The 16,172-nt window shown below is 35.2% G+C and overlaps 1 protein-coding gene across 2 annotated transcripts in view; it reads left to right on the top strand.

Moving 5' to 3' along the window:
- Positions 1 to 16,172, top strand: part of RAB18 (RAB18, member RAS oncogene family) — a 65,514-nt gene that overhangs the window by 25,518 nt on the left and 23,824 nt on the right. Inside the window, exons 4-7 of one of the 2 annotated variants that reach the window (XM_033105320.1) lie at positions 1,032 to 1,104; positions 2,313 to 2,431; positions 2,506 to 2,572; positions 5,740 to 5,892. In XM_033105320.1, the coding sequence (XP_032961211.1) occupies positions 1,032 to 1,104; positions 2,313 to 2,431; positions 2,506 to 2,572; positions 5,740 to 5,892 (412 nt within the window). Of the gene's footprint in view, positions 1 to 1,031; positions 1,105 to 2,312; positions 2,432 to 2,505; positions 2,573 to 5,739; positions 7,279 to 16,172 lie in introns of those variants that run through there. The other variant, XM_033105321.1, reaches the window with a different exon arrangement.

The following is a 16,172-nucleotide window of genomic DNA, read 5'->3' on the forward strand; positions in this document are numbered from 1 at the left end:
GGAGAACCGAAAGCCAGCTGTAAAAATGGGGAAGCCAAACATGGGCTGAGTGGAAAAAAAAAAAAAGACAAGGTGATCTTTCCAATGACAGCCCCATGTCCTAAAAGCAAGATTCAGTAAGAATCAGGGGCCTTTAGAAAGGGTGCCAAGGCAGTTCTATGGGGATTCCAATAGTCTTTCAACAACTGGATAGCCACGTGCAAAGGAATGAAGTTAGACCCCCTACCTCACACCTATGTAAGCACACCTCAGAGATACTGTGCGTTTTGTTCCAGACCACCACAGTAAAGCTAGTATCACAATAAAGTGAATCGTAATCTTTTTGCTGGTAGAGGGTCTTGCCTGGAATTTGTAAAGAAGGCAACATCTGTGAAGTGCAATAACAGGCATCAGTATTTTTCATTTCCCAGGAAATTTCACTGTGCAGCCAGAGTTGAGAACCATGGCTTTCAATGAAATGGGTTTCCTATGTGATAAAAATCTAAATCCAAAGTGGTAGAAAACCTTTACTTACTTACCGTGTTTCCCCAAAAATAAGACCTAGCCGGACCATCAGCTCTAATGCGTCTTTTGGAGCAAAAATTAATAGAAGACCCTGTATTATATTATATTATATTATATTATATTATACTGGGTTTTATATTATATAAGACCCGGTCTTATTTTAAAATAATTAATATTAATATTATTAATAATTATTTATAATAATTAATATCAATAATATTTATATTAATAATTTATAATAATTTATATTAATTTTTGCTCCAAAAGACGCATTAGAGTTGATGGTCCAGCTAGGTTTTATTTTCGGAGAAACAACGGTAGTTGCATTTTTTAGAGATGAGTCAGTATTTAATTTTATTTAATGTAACACTTGTAAGAGAACACATCTTATTAAAATTTCAAGTTTTAAATGAGCTGTATTGATGTTTTTAATAATGCTGTTTGACTTTCTGCTCTTTAAATTAGTATGTTGAATGTCTGTTATTTATATTTTGTTTTATTTAATAGTAATTGATTGTCACTTTTAGGATACTGCTGGTCAAGAGAGGTTCAGAACATTAACTCCCAGCTATTATAGAGGTGCACAGGGTGTTATATTAGGTAAGTTTTTACTTTAATATACTGTTTTAAAAACATTGTGCATTATTAGAGTTTCTGATTTTCCTTATCTTTGAAGGTCAGTAAGTTTTTTGTTTTTTTTTCTCTAGGGCTACTTTTATGTAACTTAAAATTGTATTAACTTCATTTAATTAATGAATATTTAAACTTTTAGAATTTCTTTTCAGCCCTTTGTCTAGCGATTAAAAAAATAAAGATCAGACTGATTTATCTGGTTTTAAAGCACATGTCGATGAGGCCCTAAGTGAGGATTAATAGTTGGTCCGTTTTAGAGTGTTACCAGAAACTGATCTTCAATTAGCAGCATGTTAACATATTTGCTGAACTTTATAAAAGAAGAGTGTTGCTTAGTGGAATCTGTTTTATCAGTCTGAAGAATAGCACGAAGCACTTAACACTGTTGATTCATAATCACAAAATTTAACACTATTGATTCAGAATCACACAAAATCTAAAAACCAAGTGTGGATTCTCAGTGTACTTTGTTGGAAAGTGCTTGTTAGTGCTCCTGGGAAACTGTTTAACATGGATGTTGATCAGTTACAGGGAGAATTCTTTTTTTATGTCATGACTTGTGACACTTTGGTTTCATTTCTGTTAATTTACAGCCTCTTATTGTTTTGGTTTTGGTATCTCCTAAGTTTAGAAAATACTGTAAATTAATAAAGCTCTTTATTATAATGCAGAATAAGATGAAAGTGATAACAGGAAGACAACAGGATTCCATCTACTAACTTTACACAGTTTTTCAAAGTTGAAATTTCTGATTCTTGTAAGAAAAAAATTAACAGGTTAATAAATGTTTAAATTCATACGAAATTTTTTGGTATTTTGCTACAGATTTGGATCTGAACACATTGGTTTTTGAACAAACCGTTTTTTGGTTAGGAATGGCAACAGCTATTTAGATTAAATTCATTTTCAGTTATTGCACAGGGCATAATTTCTTTTCTCTCACAGTGTGTTAATAAAATTAAAGTGTGTGTGTGCATGTAAATGTATGTGTTTGTTTTTTTTATGCACTTATTTCTTTCATCTGGATCAGCAGACACTGATTGTTAAGCATGGAAGGCTTAAAACCTACAGACTTGCCTATGTAGTAACATTAGTTTCTATTTACATATCAGAAATACAATGCCATTGCTTTTTATTTTAAATGCCTATTTAATAAATGACTCTTTTTACTTTAGTTTATGATGTCACCCGAAGAGATACCTTTGTTAAACTGGATAATTGGTTAAATGAATTGGAAACATACTGCACGAGAAATGACATAGTAAACATGCTAGTTGGAAATAAAATTGATAAGGTAAGAAGTTAGACACTTGGCATTTTGGCTGTATATTTTGGTAGCTTTTCTTAATCTTTGCATTTATCTTTTAGGAAAACCGTGAAGTCGATAGAAAAGAAGGCCTGAAATTTGCACGAAAGCATTCCATGTTATTTATTGGTAGGTGTGTGAATATTTATCCTTTTATTATTAATGAGGAATTTAGAAATGGAGTTTCTACTGAATTTGTTCTTTATGAATCATAAAATATATGTAGTTAATAGTTGTCCCATGCTATAAAATCTTACTATAGAATCAGGTTCTCTTATTTTTCCTTCTATTAAAAAAAAAAATGTATATAGGATCACATTATGTAAACATACAGAACACAGTCAAATCGTTCCTTTCAGGATATAAGGCATTCAGTAAAGCCAGGCACTCACTGTCAAGTTGTTCCTTGCTGGTCCATGTGCTAGCAGCAGTGGCATCAGCAGGGAGCTTGCTAGAAATGCTTCATCTCGAACCCTAACCCAGATTTTCTGAGTTAGATTCTGCGTTTTAACAACATATTCATGTGATTTGTGTGCACATTAATATTTCAGAAGCATGGTAGAGCAGAGCTTGGCAAAGTACAGCATGGACCAATTCTGGTCCCACCATTGTATTGGAACACAGCCTGCCCAGTCACCTACATATTGTCTGTGGCTTCATGGCATAGTTCAGTAGTTACACTAGAAACCACATGGCATCTGAATCCTAAAATCTTTACTATCAGGCCCTATACAAAAAAAGTTTGCTGACCTCTCATCTAGAAAAGTTTGCCGACCTCTCGCCCATATCAGAAACACCTGGGGAGCTTTTGAAAATTACAGGCCCGTGGGCCTTATCACAGGTCTGAAAGAAGGCCTGGAAGACAGTATATAAAAACACTCTGGTCGATTGCCAGCTTTGGGAATGACCGGTGTCGCTGTTCATGGTGCCAGAACCTAAGGAATCAGGAAATGGATGTGGGAGTACACTATGTATAGATAGAACCCGGCAGTGTAAGTGAAAGGTATAGGGAATTTTAGGAACCAAGTACTGCCCCTACTGCTTACTTGCTGCGTGTCCTTCATTTCTATACGTTAGTTTATTTACTATTTATTGAACACAGGATATTGAATAGTGAACAAAATGAACAAACCTTTTGCCCTCATGGAGCTTATATTCTAGTACAGGAAACAGCGTTAAAAAACTAAGTAGTGCTATGAAAGAAATAAAACATGGTAAGCAGAGAGAGGACGACCAGGGTGGGAGCTGACTAGGGAAAGTTCTTCAGGGCACTGCCATTTGAGCAAGAATCCCTCATGTGAACATCTAGAGGGAGAACATCTCAGGCTGAGAGAACAGCAAGTATTTCCAGAGGTAGAAACCAGTTTAATGTAGTTAAGAAACAGGAAGAAAGCTTGTGGGCTAGGGCAGTGTGTGTTGAGGGAAAGGGTGGTGATGATGGGAGATGAGATTTAAAAAGGTCATGTTGGACCTCACAGGATATGCTAAAGAAATAGGTCTTATCCCAAGTGTGGTGGAAAACAAGGGAATAATGCTGTGATCTGATGTTCTTTAAAAAAAACAACAATGACCCAGTTGTGTAGGAAATGGTCCATGAGAAGCAGAAGCAATAGGCTAGTTATTCTATTACAGTGGCCCAGATGAATGATGTGGGTGGTTGTGGTTACGGGAGCAGTGGGAGGTGGAAAGTTGGCAGATTGCGAGATACTTTGATGGTAAAGCTAACATGCAGTGGTGAAAAATTGGGTGTGGAGACTAAGGAAAGAGAAGAATCAAGGATAACTTTGGTTTTTGGCATGAGAAACTAGGTGGATTGTGCTGCCATTAACCTGGCTGTGGAAGATTGAGATAAGAACAGGTTTGAGTAGGAGAGTAGGGAATCAAGAATTCTTCTTAAACATAAGAATGAGCTGTCTTTCAGATAACTAGTGGACACGCTGGTCATTGGCATTTAAGTACCATTTAATGTCGTGGGATCGGGGTGATCACTATAGGAAAAACTATAGAAAAGTGCTGAAGATTGAATCCTGGCATGCTCCAACTATTAGAGGTCAGCAGAAAGAGGAGTTGCCAGCAAATAAGACTGTGAATGACATGTCTGTGAGAGGAGGAGTCTCAGAAGTGTTCAGTGTCCTGGAAGTCAAGTGAACAAAGTATTTAAAGAAAGAAGGTGATCAACTGTATCACATGCTGCACGATCTCAAATAAAATGACATTGGACTGAAGAAGGCAGAGGTTGTGGGTGGTCTTGAAAAGAATAGTTTCAATGGAGTGGTGGGAACAAAAGCCTAATTAGAGTAGTTTGAAGAAAGAATGCGAGTTAATAAAGTGGAAACAGCTTATGTAGATATCTCTTTACAATTTTGCTTTGAAAGATAGTAGAGAAACTGGGCGGCTGCTAGAAGAATATGTGGACTGGAGGGTCGGTCGGTCGGTCGGTCGGTCGGTCGGATAATAATTTTGGTAGGCTGTTAAGCTGGTTGGTATGACCCAAAAGAGGGCACATGATCCTTCAGTGAATGAGAAGGGGTGGGATCCCATGCCCTAGAAAAAGGGATGGCCTGAGATAGCAGGGAGAATTCATCCATTGTAACATGAGTTAAGGTAAAGCATGAGGCTACGTCTGCAGGTAAGTTGGTAAATCTATTAGTGGGATCGTCAGTAGTTCTTGCCAAATTGCTTCTGTTTCTCTTAACATAACACTAGATCATCAGACGAGATAGAGGAGATTGAAGATGAAGGAATAAAACAGTCATCTTAGGTAGTGAAAAAGGTAATCACTAGGAAAGTGTAGCATTGGGGAGCAGGATGAAGTGTCCACATGAGTTTCATGAGCATAAATTTAAAATGGGAGCAGTGTCCATGGTTGTATATCACTTATCCAACCACCTATATAGCTGCTTGGTTGCAGGCATAGAACAACCAGATTAACTGTTTAACCTGTAGCTCAATTTCCTTGTTCGAAAATAGGAATAATACCTGCTTCGGGGGCTGGTTTTAAGTACTAATTGAAAAATTAAGGCAAGAACTTGGGCGTAATATTTGAGAAGGACTTTACAATTTACAGTTCTATCACAATTCTTGGGCTTATATACCACTATTCGTATGGATAGAATTTACAAAGCTCAATTTTGAGAGTTGGGGAAATTCACTAATACTAAACCTACGGGGTGGGGAATTGTTGACTTGGCTCTTTATATACTGTCATCTGATAGTTATGCCGTAATAATTTCCCAGAAAGTCATAGGAGTATGACCAGAAAAGAATATACAATGACATTTTTCCTTGAATTTTAGAGGCAAGTGCAAAAACCTGTGATGGTGTACAGTGTGCCTTTGAGGAACTTGTTGAAAAGATCATTCAGACACCTGGACTGTGGGAAAGTGAGAACCAGAATAAAGGAGTGAAACTGTCGCACAGGGAAGAAGGCCATGGAGGAGCCTGTGGAGGTTATTGTTCTGTATTATAAACTCTGGGAAACACCATCTCTTGCATATTTGATCAGATAGTGACATCTTTCTGTATATAAACTCATCCTACTGTATACTAACTGCTATTTTAGGGACCTTGCAGTTTGCACATATTTGTTTTGTATCATGACAGTAAATATTTGCAAGAAATCCCACTCATTGGCTTTCCCAGGTAAAATGTTATGGTAAGCATGCACAGTTTGCAGTCTACAGTTTTTTATGTAACATACCATAGGTGTATGTTTATAAGAACATTTGATTTTTGTGATTTTACATTTATCATGTGATTAAAGAATATCCACCTATCTAGAATATGTTGATAACAAGGTCTACTTTGGTCTTCTTTTCTCTTAGATATTCCTATCAATTAGTGAATTAATTGGTATGTAGTACTCCTAGAACCACTGGGAGATACACAGGTATTCTCAAACCTGGCAGATTTCTTCAGGAATAACAAAGAGCATGATTCCACAGCTTTTCTAGGATGTTTGCTGACAGATTCTTTTAGTACTAATTAAAATTCTCTTTACAGTATGTAGTCCAGACCAATTTATAATTAAATCTGTTTGTTCTGATGATGCTTCTAAAATAGCATTAATATGTTATAGAAGTTTGGTCTTTTTAATTTACTTCAATGAGTAGCTCAGTTGCTTAATTGGAGTTTTAATTCTGTGACATTTATGTGGATTCATGACCCTTTGTGCAGCATTTTTAGTTATGTGGTGTTCAGCAGAATGGCAGTAAGGTTTTCCCCCATTTTGGTTTCGGGAGGACATGAATAATGGATTGATGTGGCTCATGTTAGAACTTGCCATTTTTAAAACCAACAGCTTTTTCCGTAAACATTGGTAGTGTTTGTCTAGTACCTCAACTGTAGCCTATGTAATGTTTATGAATATCTGTATCTTATGACTTCCATAAATGGCTTCTTGATATTCAGAAACCTGTATCTGTGTTTTGAGGGTTGGGGAAAAAACAAACACTAAATGTCAATTTGAGAAAGGCATATTTATTGATTCCAGATTTTTATGTGTGTGGGAGAATACTATTGCTATGAAAGTCTTGTTTATTTACTGTAACAAGTAGTCAATAGTTTATCAAAACCAACCGGTACAGACTAATACATCTTTTCCACAGTATTCATTTTGCTAACCTCTTGCTGTTGTACACTGTATATTTTTTTCACTCACATGTTATTTAATTTACATTGATCTCTGCTATTTAAACCCCCAAATGAGTAATGTTCCCTTCAGGCAGGACACTATAATACCCCTGATATTTCTGGTCAGTTTGTTCTCTGTATACAGTTGCAAATGATAAACATTTTTGTGAATTACCTTTGCAATACATGTGATAATGGATTTACTTCAAATTGTATTCTTTCTGAAATGTCCATCTTTGCACTTGGTTCACACTTGTTGGACTACGTCACATGTGATTAAAGTTTTATATAATATGTATGTTTTTACCAAGTATAAAACATTTAGTACTTTAGTGTTGGAGAAAGGTAGCCAACACTTGTATTTACGATTAGTTTGTATTATGTTATGTTAAAACTGTAGATTTGCATATTTATATAGTGTCTATATTAACAAGACATTTCTGTTTATTGCTTTTTGCTCCTTGGGCTGTTTTATAACCTATCTGTGCATTCATTTGTTGTCTTGATTTGGTCAGAATTTGGATACATATGAGTCATTTAACTTTTTTTTTTTTTTTTAATTTATTGGGGTGACAATTGTTAGTAAAATTACGTAGATTTCAGGTGTACAATTCTGTATTACATCATCTATAAATCCCATTGTGTGTTCACCACCCAGAGTCAGTTCTCCTTCCATCACAATATATTTGATCCCCCTTACCCTCATCTCCCACCCCCCTCATTTAACTTTTAAAAATTAATTTTGTTTAATTTATATCGCAACCTTTTATAGTTTTTGAATAAATATAGCCTGCTTTCCCTAGATGCATTTGTTCAGGAAGTATTATACATTTCCCTATTATTTTCATCAGCTGAGGAACATCTGTTATAGTTATGTAGTGTTAAATAGGGTTATTCAAGTTCTATTGTATTCTATGGTTTTCACTTTACTATTTTGTTGAAAGCTTATTTGTTTCATAGTGGAGGTTTTCTAAGTGAAGTAGTTGTAATATCCAAAATTTGCCACTTAAATAACTGAGGATTTTGTTAATTTTTCTTTTCCAATCATTTGAAGTCATTTTAAAGTACCTTCTGTAGATGGTGCAGATTAGAACAAATTAGGGCATAGTGGTTTGAGTTTTAGGAGTACTGGTACAGACCTAAACAAACAAATAACTATTCTATTTATATTAAGACAAATAGTATTTATTGAAAGCTTCCTTGGTGAGAGGTGCTGTTCTAAGTGCTGGATTATCATAGCACCTCAAAGCAGCCTTAACAGATTGGTTGGCACTCCTATTATACCCATTTTAAAGATGAGACTAATAAAACGTGTTAGGTAACTTCCCAAAGATCACATAGCTAATCAGTGATGGAGCTGGATTCCAGTCAAGGCGTCTTCACTTCTGAGTCCATGCCCTTAACCAGTGCTCTCTTTGCTGTGGCTAGTTACTAGGTTTGTTTTAACGCAGCAGGGGTGAGAAAGTTTCCCTGTTTCTTAGTCGCTCTTTTTTATGAATAGTAGAAGTAGTTCAGATTTTTTGGTTATAGAGCAAATCCCATCGATGTAAACCAACTGTGTGAGTCATTTGTCCTAACAATTAAGGTAGCTTGCCTCTTAGTTCTTTTACCTTCTCAGAGTAGAATGAAAATCTTTGACTTAGAATAGTACAAAGTTGGACTTACAGCACCTTAACTTCCTATTTGTAATTGGACTTGAGAAAAAAAATTAAACCTAGGAACAGTCTCTTTTATTCAAAATCGAAATCGGGGGATATTTTCATTTCAAGTACTTAATTGCCATCTACATATTCACACTTGGTGTTGACTTCCTCATTGAGTGCAGTGGAATTGGATTTAATTTTGATTCATTATAGTTTGCATACTTAATATACGTGATTCTGTACAAAGTGTGGGACTGGCCCCATAGCTTTAATAGCATCCTTATATCACCCTTTACCTGTGGGATGGTACAGATCTACCTCATCTCCATAATATCTTAAAAGACAGTTTAGTGTATATTTTTTCTAACTGATTTTCATGCGAACTGGAAACATCCTCTAGTTTGCAAGTCTTCTCTAGATTGTAAGTCTTCTCAGTATTCAAAAATTATGCTTCTGTCTCTTGGTTCTTTTTTTTTTTTTGAAAAGCCTTAGACAAATTTTATTTCTCTAAGAGGACAGCTTTATGAATCAGTGTTTAAAATGATATATTAATATAATCAGATTTATGGCACTGTAACAATTGTAATACATCCAAACATTGATCGTAGCCATAACAGCAGATATCAAAATGATGTCTGTCAAAATCTTTAGGTTCATAGACAGTGATAAATATTGGAAAATTCAAAAACTATCAATTTATACCACTGAAGTATTAATGACAACTTGGTTGTTTGGGTGTTGTGTAAACAGCTGGTATTTGGGCAGTATGAGTATGTAAAACTTAATACTGCTTGTTTTCATCCACAAAATATGCTGCAAAGCTAGTTAGATGCCAAGAAACACAGTTTGAATACTATATAGATTTTCATATACACATATGAAAACAAAAATATTTTCCTTCAATAAGGATTTTCATATGCCATATGTTTAATGGGAAAGAAGGAAAATGCTATGTAAACAGCCAAGTAAAGTTGTACCATTTTTTATTTTAGATCATATACTTACTCAAAAATGATATTCTTGTGATGCATTCAAAACTAGATCATCACTAGATATTAGAGCAAAGTGGACGGTGTTCAGATTCAAGTTCAGCATCAGCTTCTACGTTTCTAGTTATGCTTTCCACCAACTCCTGCTGCTCCTTCACCAAGTTGGTCAAGGTGCCCTTATTAGAAGTCTGTGGGGTTGATGTACGAATCACCAGTTGTTCTCTTGGAGCGAGATTTCCTCGAGGTAGGAACCGATCATTTAGCCTTCTAATACAAGGTAGCTGCAGGACTGGCCTGCTAGGAGCCGTGCTGAGTAAAGTGTCTTGTGGTGCCTTCATGAGAAGCTGGGTTCTCATCTCTGCCAGCCTGTCATTAGTCTTGTTTAGTTTGTTTTCCAATTATGTTCTAAGTTTTAATTCCTCTAGGTAGAGGTGCTTACATTCTTCCAATTCTATTTTCAAAGAATCTCGAGAAGTTTTCACTTTGAAGAATTCAAATTCCAGACGTTGAATTCTGACCTCCATGGCACTTGTGGAAGTGTCACCATGGTCATTTAACCGGTCTACGTTTCTTGAGATGCTGCTTGTTCAGCCATCCTAATTTCAACAAAGGAGTCTTCAGAATGGCCACTTGAGTTCAGCTTGAGTTGTAATTCAATGCCACAATGCCCAGCAGATCTGCCTTTTCAGCTTGAAGGCGTGCCACCTGGGTCTTTAGCTGTTCCATTTCCTGTTCTGCTACTGCTTTGGGGTCCCCAGGGAAGTCCTGGAATGACCTTTCTGTTTTCCCTTTTAGTTTTCCAAGTTCTTTCTTCAATTTTTCATTTTCATGACTCAAAATTGTTAGTTGTTCTTTGGCTTCTTTGCTCTGGATCTCAAAAAAAAGGCGTTCTTCTTTCTGTTTCTCTGTCCAGGCTGAAAGCTCCTCAAATCGTCCTTTCATAGCTTGGGCATTCAGCTTCAATGGCTTCTTTCAGATGATGGTTCTCCAACAGGAGCTCCTTCATTTTCTGCAGCAGCTCCTCTGGGGTGAATGTGTCCAGGTTTGGGTGAGCCAGATTGGGGGATCCATTTCTTGTGGTTTATTGGGGCTGGCCCCCTTTTCAGTTAGGCAGTTAACTGGTTGGTGGGACATGGCAACAGATCCCAGCACCCGCGTTCCCACCTCTCTCTCGGTCACTGCTTCTTCAGCATCTGCCCGCTGGGGGAGGTTCGGTACCCAGATGCAGACGCGGACCAGAGGACCCGTGGGAGGCCCTTGGATTCTTTTATTATTTACTAAGTTTATTCGGGTGACATTGGTTAGTAAAATTCTACAGGTTTCAAGTGTATGTTTTTATAATACATCATCTACATACTGCATTCTGTGTTCACCACCCAGAGTCAATTCTCCTTCCATCACTATAAATTTGATCCCCTTTCCATTCTACTACTCCCCACCTCCTTACCCTCTGCTAACCACTAAACTGTTGTCTGTGTCTATGAGATTGTTTGTTTGTTTGTTTTGTTCGTTTGTTGTTTAACAGTCATACTTAGGAAGTTTTTTGTCTTTCATGTATTTTTCCCTAGTTGCATATGGAGTAAAAGCATTTCATCAGTTTTCAGAAGACATATTACTAGTTCTGACCCAAGCTATTCCGAGATAAATCAGCTGTAGACTTCATCCTGGGTTTTGTCTAGGAATGTTGAGAGAAGAGAATAGAAATGGCTTGGCTAAGTCAATCTATTGGCTAAGACTTGGGGCCCAAAAGAACATGGCTTTACCCAGGAATCTCTGATTTTCCCCCTCCCCCAAAATGGAAACATCTATCAGGTTGGAGGGGGGAAAAAAGGTAATCAACTTCTGTTAAGTTATGGGGCTTTAAATTTTACTGTTTGTTGCTAGCTTTTTGTTTCGTATTTAGGAACCAGTAATGTTTCTGACTATGTATAAAGTTTGCTTAAGTGCCTTTTAGTTAATGTTGTTTTGCATACGTGCACATGTCCAATAATAATGTGAAGTCCTATTCTCGGTTCTGTCCCCCGTCATCTCTCTCCCACACAAACAACATTTTTTTTCTTTTTTAATTACCCTAATAAGCAACAAATTATGTATTTGGATTGTATATGTATATGTATTGTAAATGGATCATGGATGTTTCTTCAATCAATAGGTATACAGTTGAATTATTTCTAGGTTCTAGTCTGTTTCACCAATGAAGTCCTGCCAAAATCATAACCATTTTGGTTTACAGTATATGTATATATATATAAAATTCAGGTTCTTACTGGGTTTTTTTTTTTTTTTTTTTTTTTTACATTTTGGCAATCATTTTATCCAGTTACAAAATAAAGTCCTTTGGAATTCTGACAGGAGCTGCATTAAATTTATATATTAATTTATAAAGTGACATTTTAAAAAGTCTTCCAATCCAGAGACATGGCATATGTTTCCATTTATTCAGTTGTTTTATGTCCTTCAATAAAATATTAGGATCTCTTTCATATACACCCTCTAGCTATATTTGTTAATGCATTCCTAGACATTTTATCATTTTTACTATAGTGTATTAAGGTTGTATTAAGGTTTTTTTCCATTTCCATTTCTTATTTTTCTCTGTAATAGAGAAAAATTAGTTAATATAGTCTTATAAACAGTATCTTACCAAGTTTGATATTAATGCTAATCTCTTTTAGTGGTTCTTATTTTCTAAGTTCAAAATAATATTTGTGAGTAAAAATAATTTTGTCTGATCCTGATTTGATGACAATATTTTTCTTTTTAATGTTTGATTTTCCTTTTTTCTTTTATTTCAAGAAATAGTCTTTACTATTTTAGAATATTAGTTTAGCTTCATTCTTTTAATATTTTATTTCAATCTTACTTGGAATGGTAGCTGAATTTTTTTCAATTTTTTTTTTTTTTTTTGCCATCTATTGACATAAGCAAATGGTTTCGTTGTTTGCTTGGTTTAAAATAATGAATTATGTTGAAGATTTTCTGTTGCAAAATCGTCCTTACATTCTTGAAATATATCTTACTTGTCTGAGTTGTATTTTAAAAAATATTTTACTGGATTTAACTACTCATGTCTTTGTGACTTTTGCATTTATAAGCTACACGAAGACATAGACTGAGTCTTATAAATTGAAATCTGTCTTCTACACCTAGAAAAAAGCAATTCATACGTACAATTGTAGCCCCTCACCCCAGACCTCTAGGGGTTCCATTGTGTTTTATGAGAGGGAGTTTTAATGGGAATGGATTCAATGAGCACAAACTGTGTAGCCATCCATGGAAGCCTTACCTAGAAAAGTGCCCCATACTAGATCAGTTCACTCTAAAATTTCAAATTTACTGCCATTGAATATATCAAGTGTCTTCATTTCTTCTGTAGTTGGGGGTTATACCTTATTTCTTATTCCTGACTACATTTTCATTTTCTCTCTTGGTCGGACTTGTTGGGGGTTTAATCTGTTTCTATTTTGAAACAACAAGATTTTTTTACTTCTACTTTAAAATTTGTATTCCTTTGTAAAACCTTTTATTTTGGAATAATTATACATTTGCAGGAAGTTGCAAAGATAATACAGCCATGTACCCTTCACCCCATGGTTACATCCTTCAAAGCTATAGTACGAATTAAAACCAGGAGATCGACATTGGTCCAATGCATGTGTACGAGTGTATTTCTATCCTTTTATCATGTGCAGATTAGTATAACCTCCAGCATACTCAAGATACAGAACACTTCCATCACCACAAAGATCTGTCTCGTTCTGTCCATTTATAGTCATGCCTCCCCCTTTCTTCCACCTTTCCTAAACCCCAGCAACCAGTTTGTTCTCCATTTATATAATTTTGTCCTTTCAAGAATGTTACATAAATGGAATCATACACTGTGATGCATCCAAGTTGTTGTGTGTATCAACAGTTCTTTCATTTTATTACTGAGTAGTAATGATATGGCTATACATAATTTGTTCAGGTTGTGTATGTAGACAGATGTGTCATGGAGTGTGGGAGCTGGGTCATCAACCTTGATTCTTAATTCTCTATGACTTTCTTTTGATTTATTATAATTTTTAAAAATGTTCTTTAGTTGCATACTTAGTTTATTGTCATTCTCTTTTTACTTTTTTTTAGTAATGGAAGCATTTGGACTATTTTCTACTGCACACAGTTTAGTTGTGTTAAGATATTTTGATATCAAGTGCTCTTTTTATTTGTAATATGTTTCGATTATGCCTTTGGGTAGAAAGTATTTTGAAGAGTGTGTCTCAATTTTATATTGTGAGGACTTTGTTTTTTCTTTTTTCCCTTTTAGGTTATTTTGTGTTGTAAACTTCTGGTTTACAATTCAATTATGGTTAGAGAATGTGGAGTATAAAATCTGTATTTTTTTGGAATTCATTAAGGTTTTCGTGGTGGCCAAGAATTTGATTTTTTTTTTTCCTGGTTGGTTTGTTCATATTTGTCATTACTTGTTTTACATTTGCGTTTGGATAGCTCAGGTCACACAAGGGCAAGAGCAATTCGTCTGGCATGCTATGTTGTGGTATGTTGGGGTTGACAGTTTGGGGCATCTAAATTTTTTCTAAGTAGGGAAGAACTGTGATACGAATTTGAAGATGGACTAAAAAAGTACTTGTACTCAAGTCAGGGAAGACGGAAACCAAGGAGAAATATAATCACAAGAAGACAAAATACTATAATTTACTGTCTCATAGGTGCCAGGTCCTGTGCTTGGCTTTCACTCATATTAATCATTAAATCTTCAAATGCGTGTACACCATGCTGTATAGAATACACTGTGTAAATCTTCAAATGCGTATATAAAGGCACAGGTACTAAAGATGTTTCTAAGAGTACTAGAAAAAAAAAATTACTAAACCTTCACAAGAATCCAGTGAATAGGTGTGACACTTTTTATTTTTCAGAGAAAGAAATAGAAGTTCAGAAAGATTAAGAAAGTTTCCCAAGGTCACACATAATAAATAACAGTTGGGGTTGTGATTGATTTTTTAAAAATACTTCATGGATATAAGAAATTTAATATATACATATTTATAGAATAAAATTATACAGATGCATCTATTAATTAAAACATGTATCGTTCACATTTTCTATAACATTGTTATTTTGTCCATATGAGCTGTCAAATTCTGAAATAGTTGTATTAATGGTTTTATTGCGATACATGTTTATCAAGTTCTTATAGATCTAGAAGTTGTAGCTTTATGTTATTTAGTCCATACAGGAACACGATGTGTATATTCTTTATGATTGTATCTTTTATTATTATACAATACTCCCTTTTTGTCTTTAATTAGTTTGGACCTTGAATTTTGCTTAATCTGATAATATTGCCACCATGTATTGTTACTTCATTAAAATGTTTTCATCTTTTTAAAAGAATATAGATAATGTAGATATGTTATAAAGAATAATATGATGAACACCCATTGAAGTTGTGTGTGTGTGTGTAAAATTTATTTTTGGAGATTTGCTCCATTTCTGTATAAACCAGTCTTGGTGATAAAAGCAGACTTATCTTTAGATTTTTCTCTCCCAACTTTGGAAAGATTTAAACAATATGCAAAATATAGGAATTCAGATTTGTTTTCAAACTGTATTAAGGTCTGCTTAAGCATGAGCCCAAAAACAGTACAGGGTAGGAATGGAGTCAAAAGAAGGTGAATAAAATTGTGAAAAGCTTACTTTGAAACACAAATTTGATGGAGAAGAGAACCTGGTTGAAGCATTTAAAGGTAAGGATATGGAAATACCAAAATTCACTTAGTTCTAAATGATAAAGATGCAACTTTTGGAAATCCCATTTCAAGTGCCAGTGATAAATATCATCTGTATAAATTACATCTTAGTTGTGTCATTCTGGATGGGAGCAATCCTTTGACAATGTACGTGTATACGATGTACACTTCAAATATCTTACAATTTTATTTGTCAATTATACCTCACTAAAGCTGAGGAAAAAGCTTTTTCAAGAATGGGTCTTGACATACGAAAAAATGCTCAACCTCACTAACCATCAGAGAAATGCAAATAAAAACCACAATGGGATACCACGTCACCCAAGTCAAAATGGCTATCAATAAATCAGCAAACAACAAGTGCTGGTGAGGATGTGGAGAAAAAAACCTTTGTGCACTGTTGGTGGGGTTGCAGATTGGTGCAGCCACTATGGAAAACAGTATGGACGTATCTCAAAAATCTGAAAATGGAACTACCTTATGATCCAGCAATTACACTCCTAGATATCTATCCGGAGAAATCCAAAACTCTAATTCAAAAACATTTATGAACCCCTATGTTTATTGCAGCACTATACACAATAGCCAAGACATGGAAACAACTGAAATGCCCATCGGTAGACGACTGGATTAAGAAACCGTGGTGTATTTATACAATGGAGTATTACGTAGCCATAAAGAAGGAAGAAATCTTACCATTTGCAACAACATG

This window comes from Rhinolophus ferrumequinum, chromosome 5 (genome assembly GCF_004115265.2).
Source record: "Rhinolophus ferrumequinum isolate MPI-CBG mRhiFer1 chromosome 5, mRhiFer1_v1.p, whole genome shotgun sequence".
In the NCBI taxonomy this organism is placed as follows: Eukaryota; Metazoa; Chordata; class Mammalia; order Chiroptera; family Rhinolophidae; genus Rhinolophus; species Rhinolophus ferrumequinum.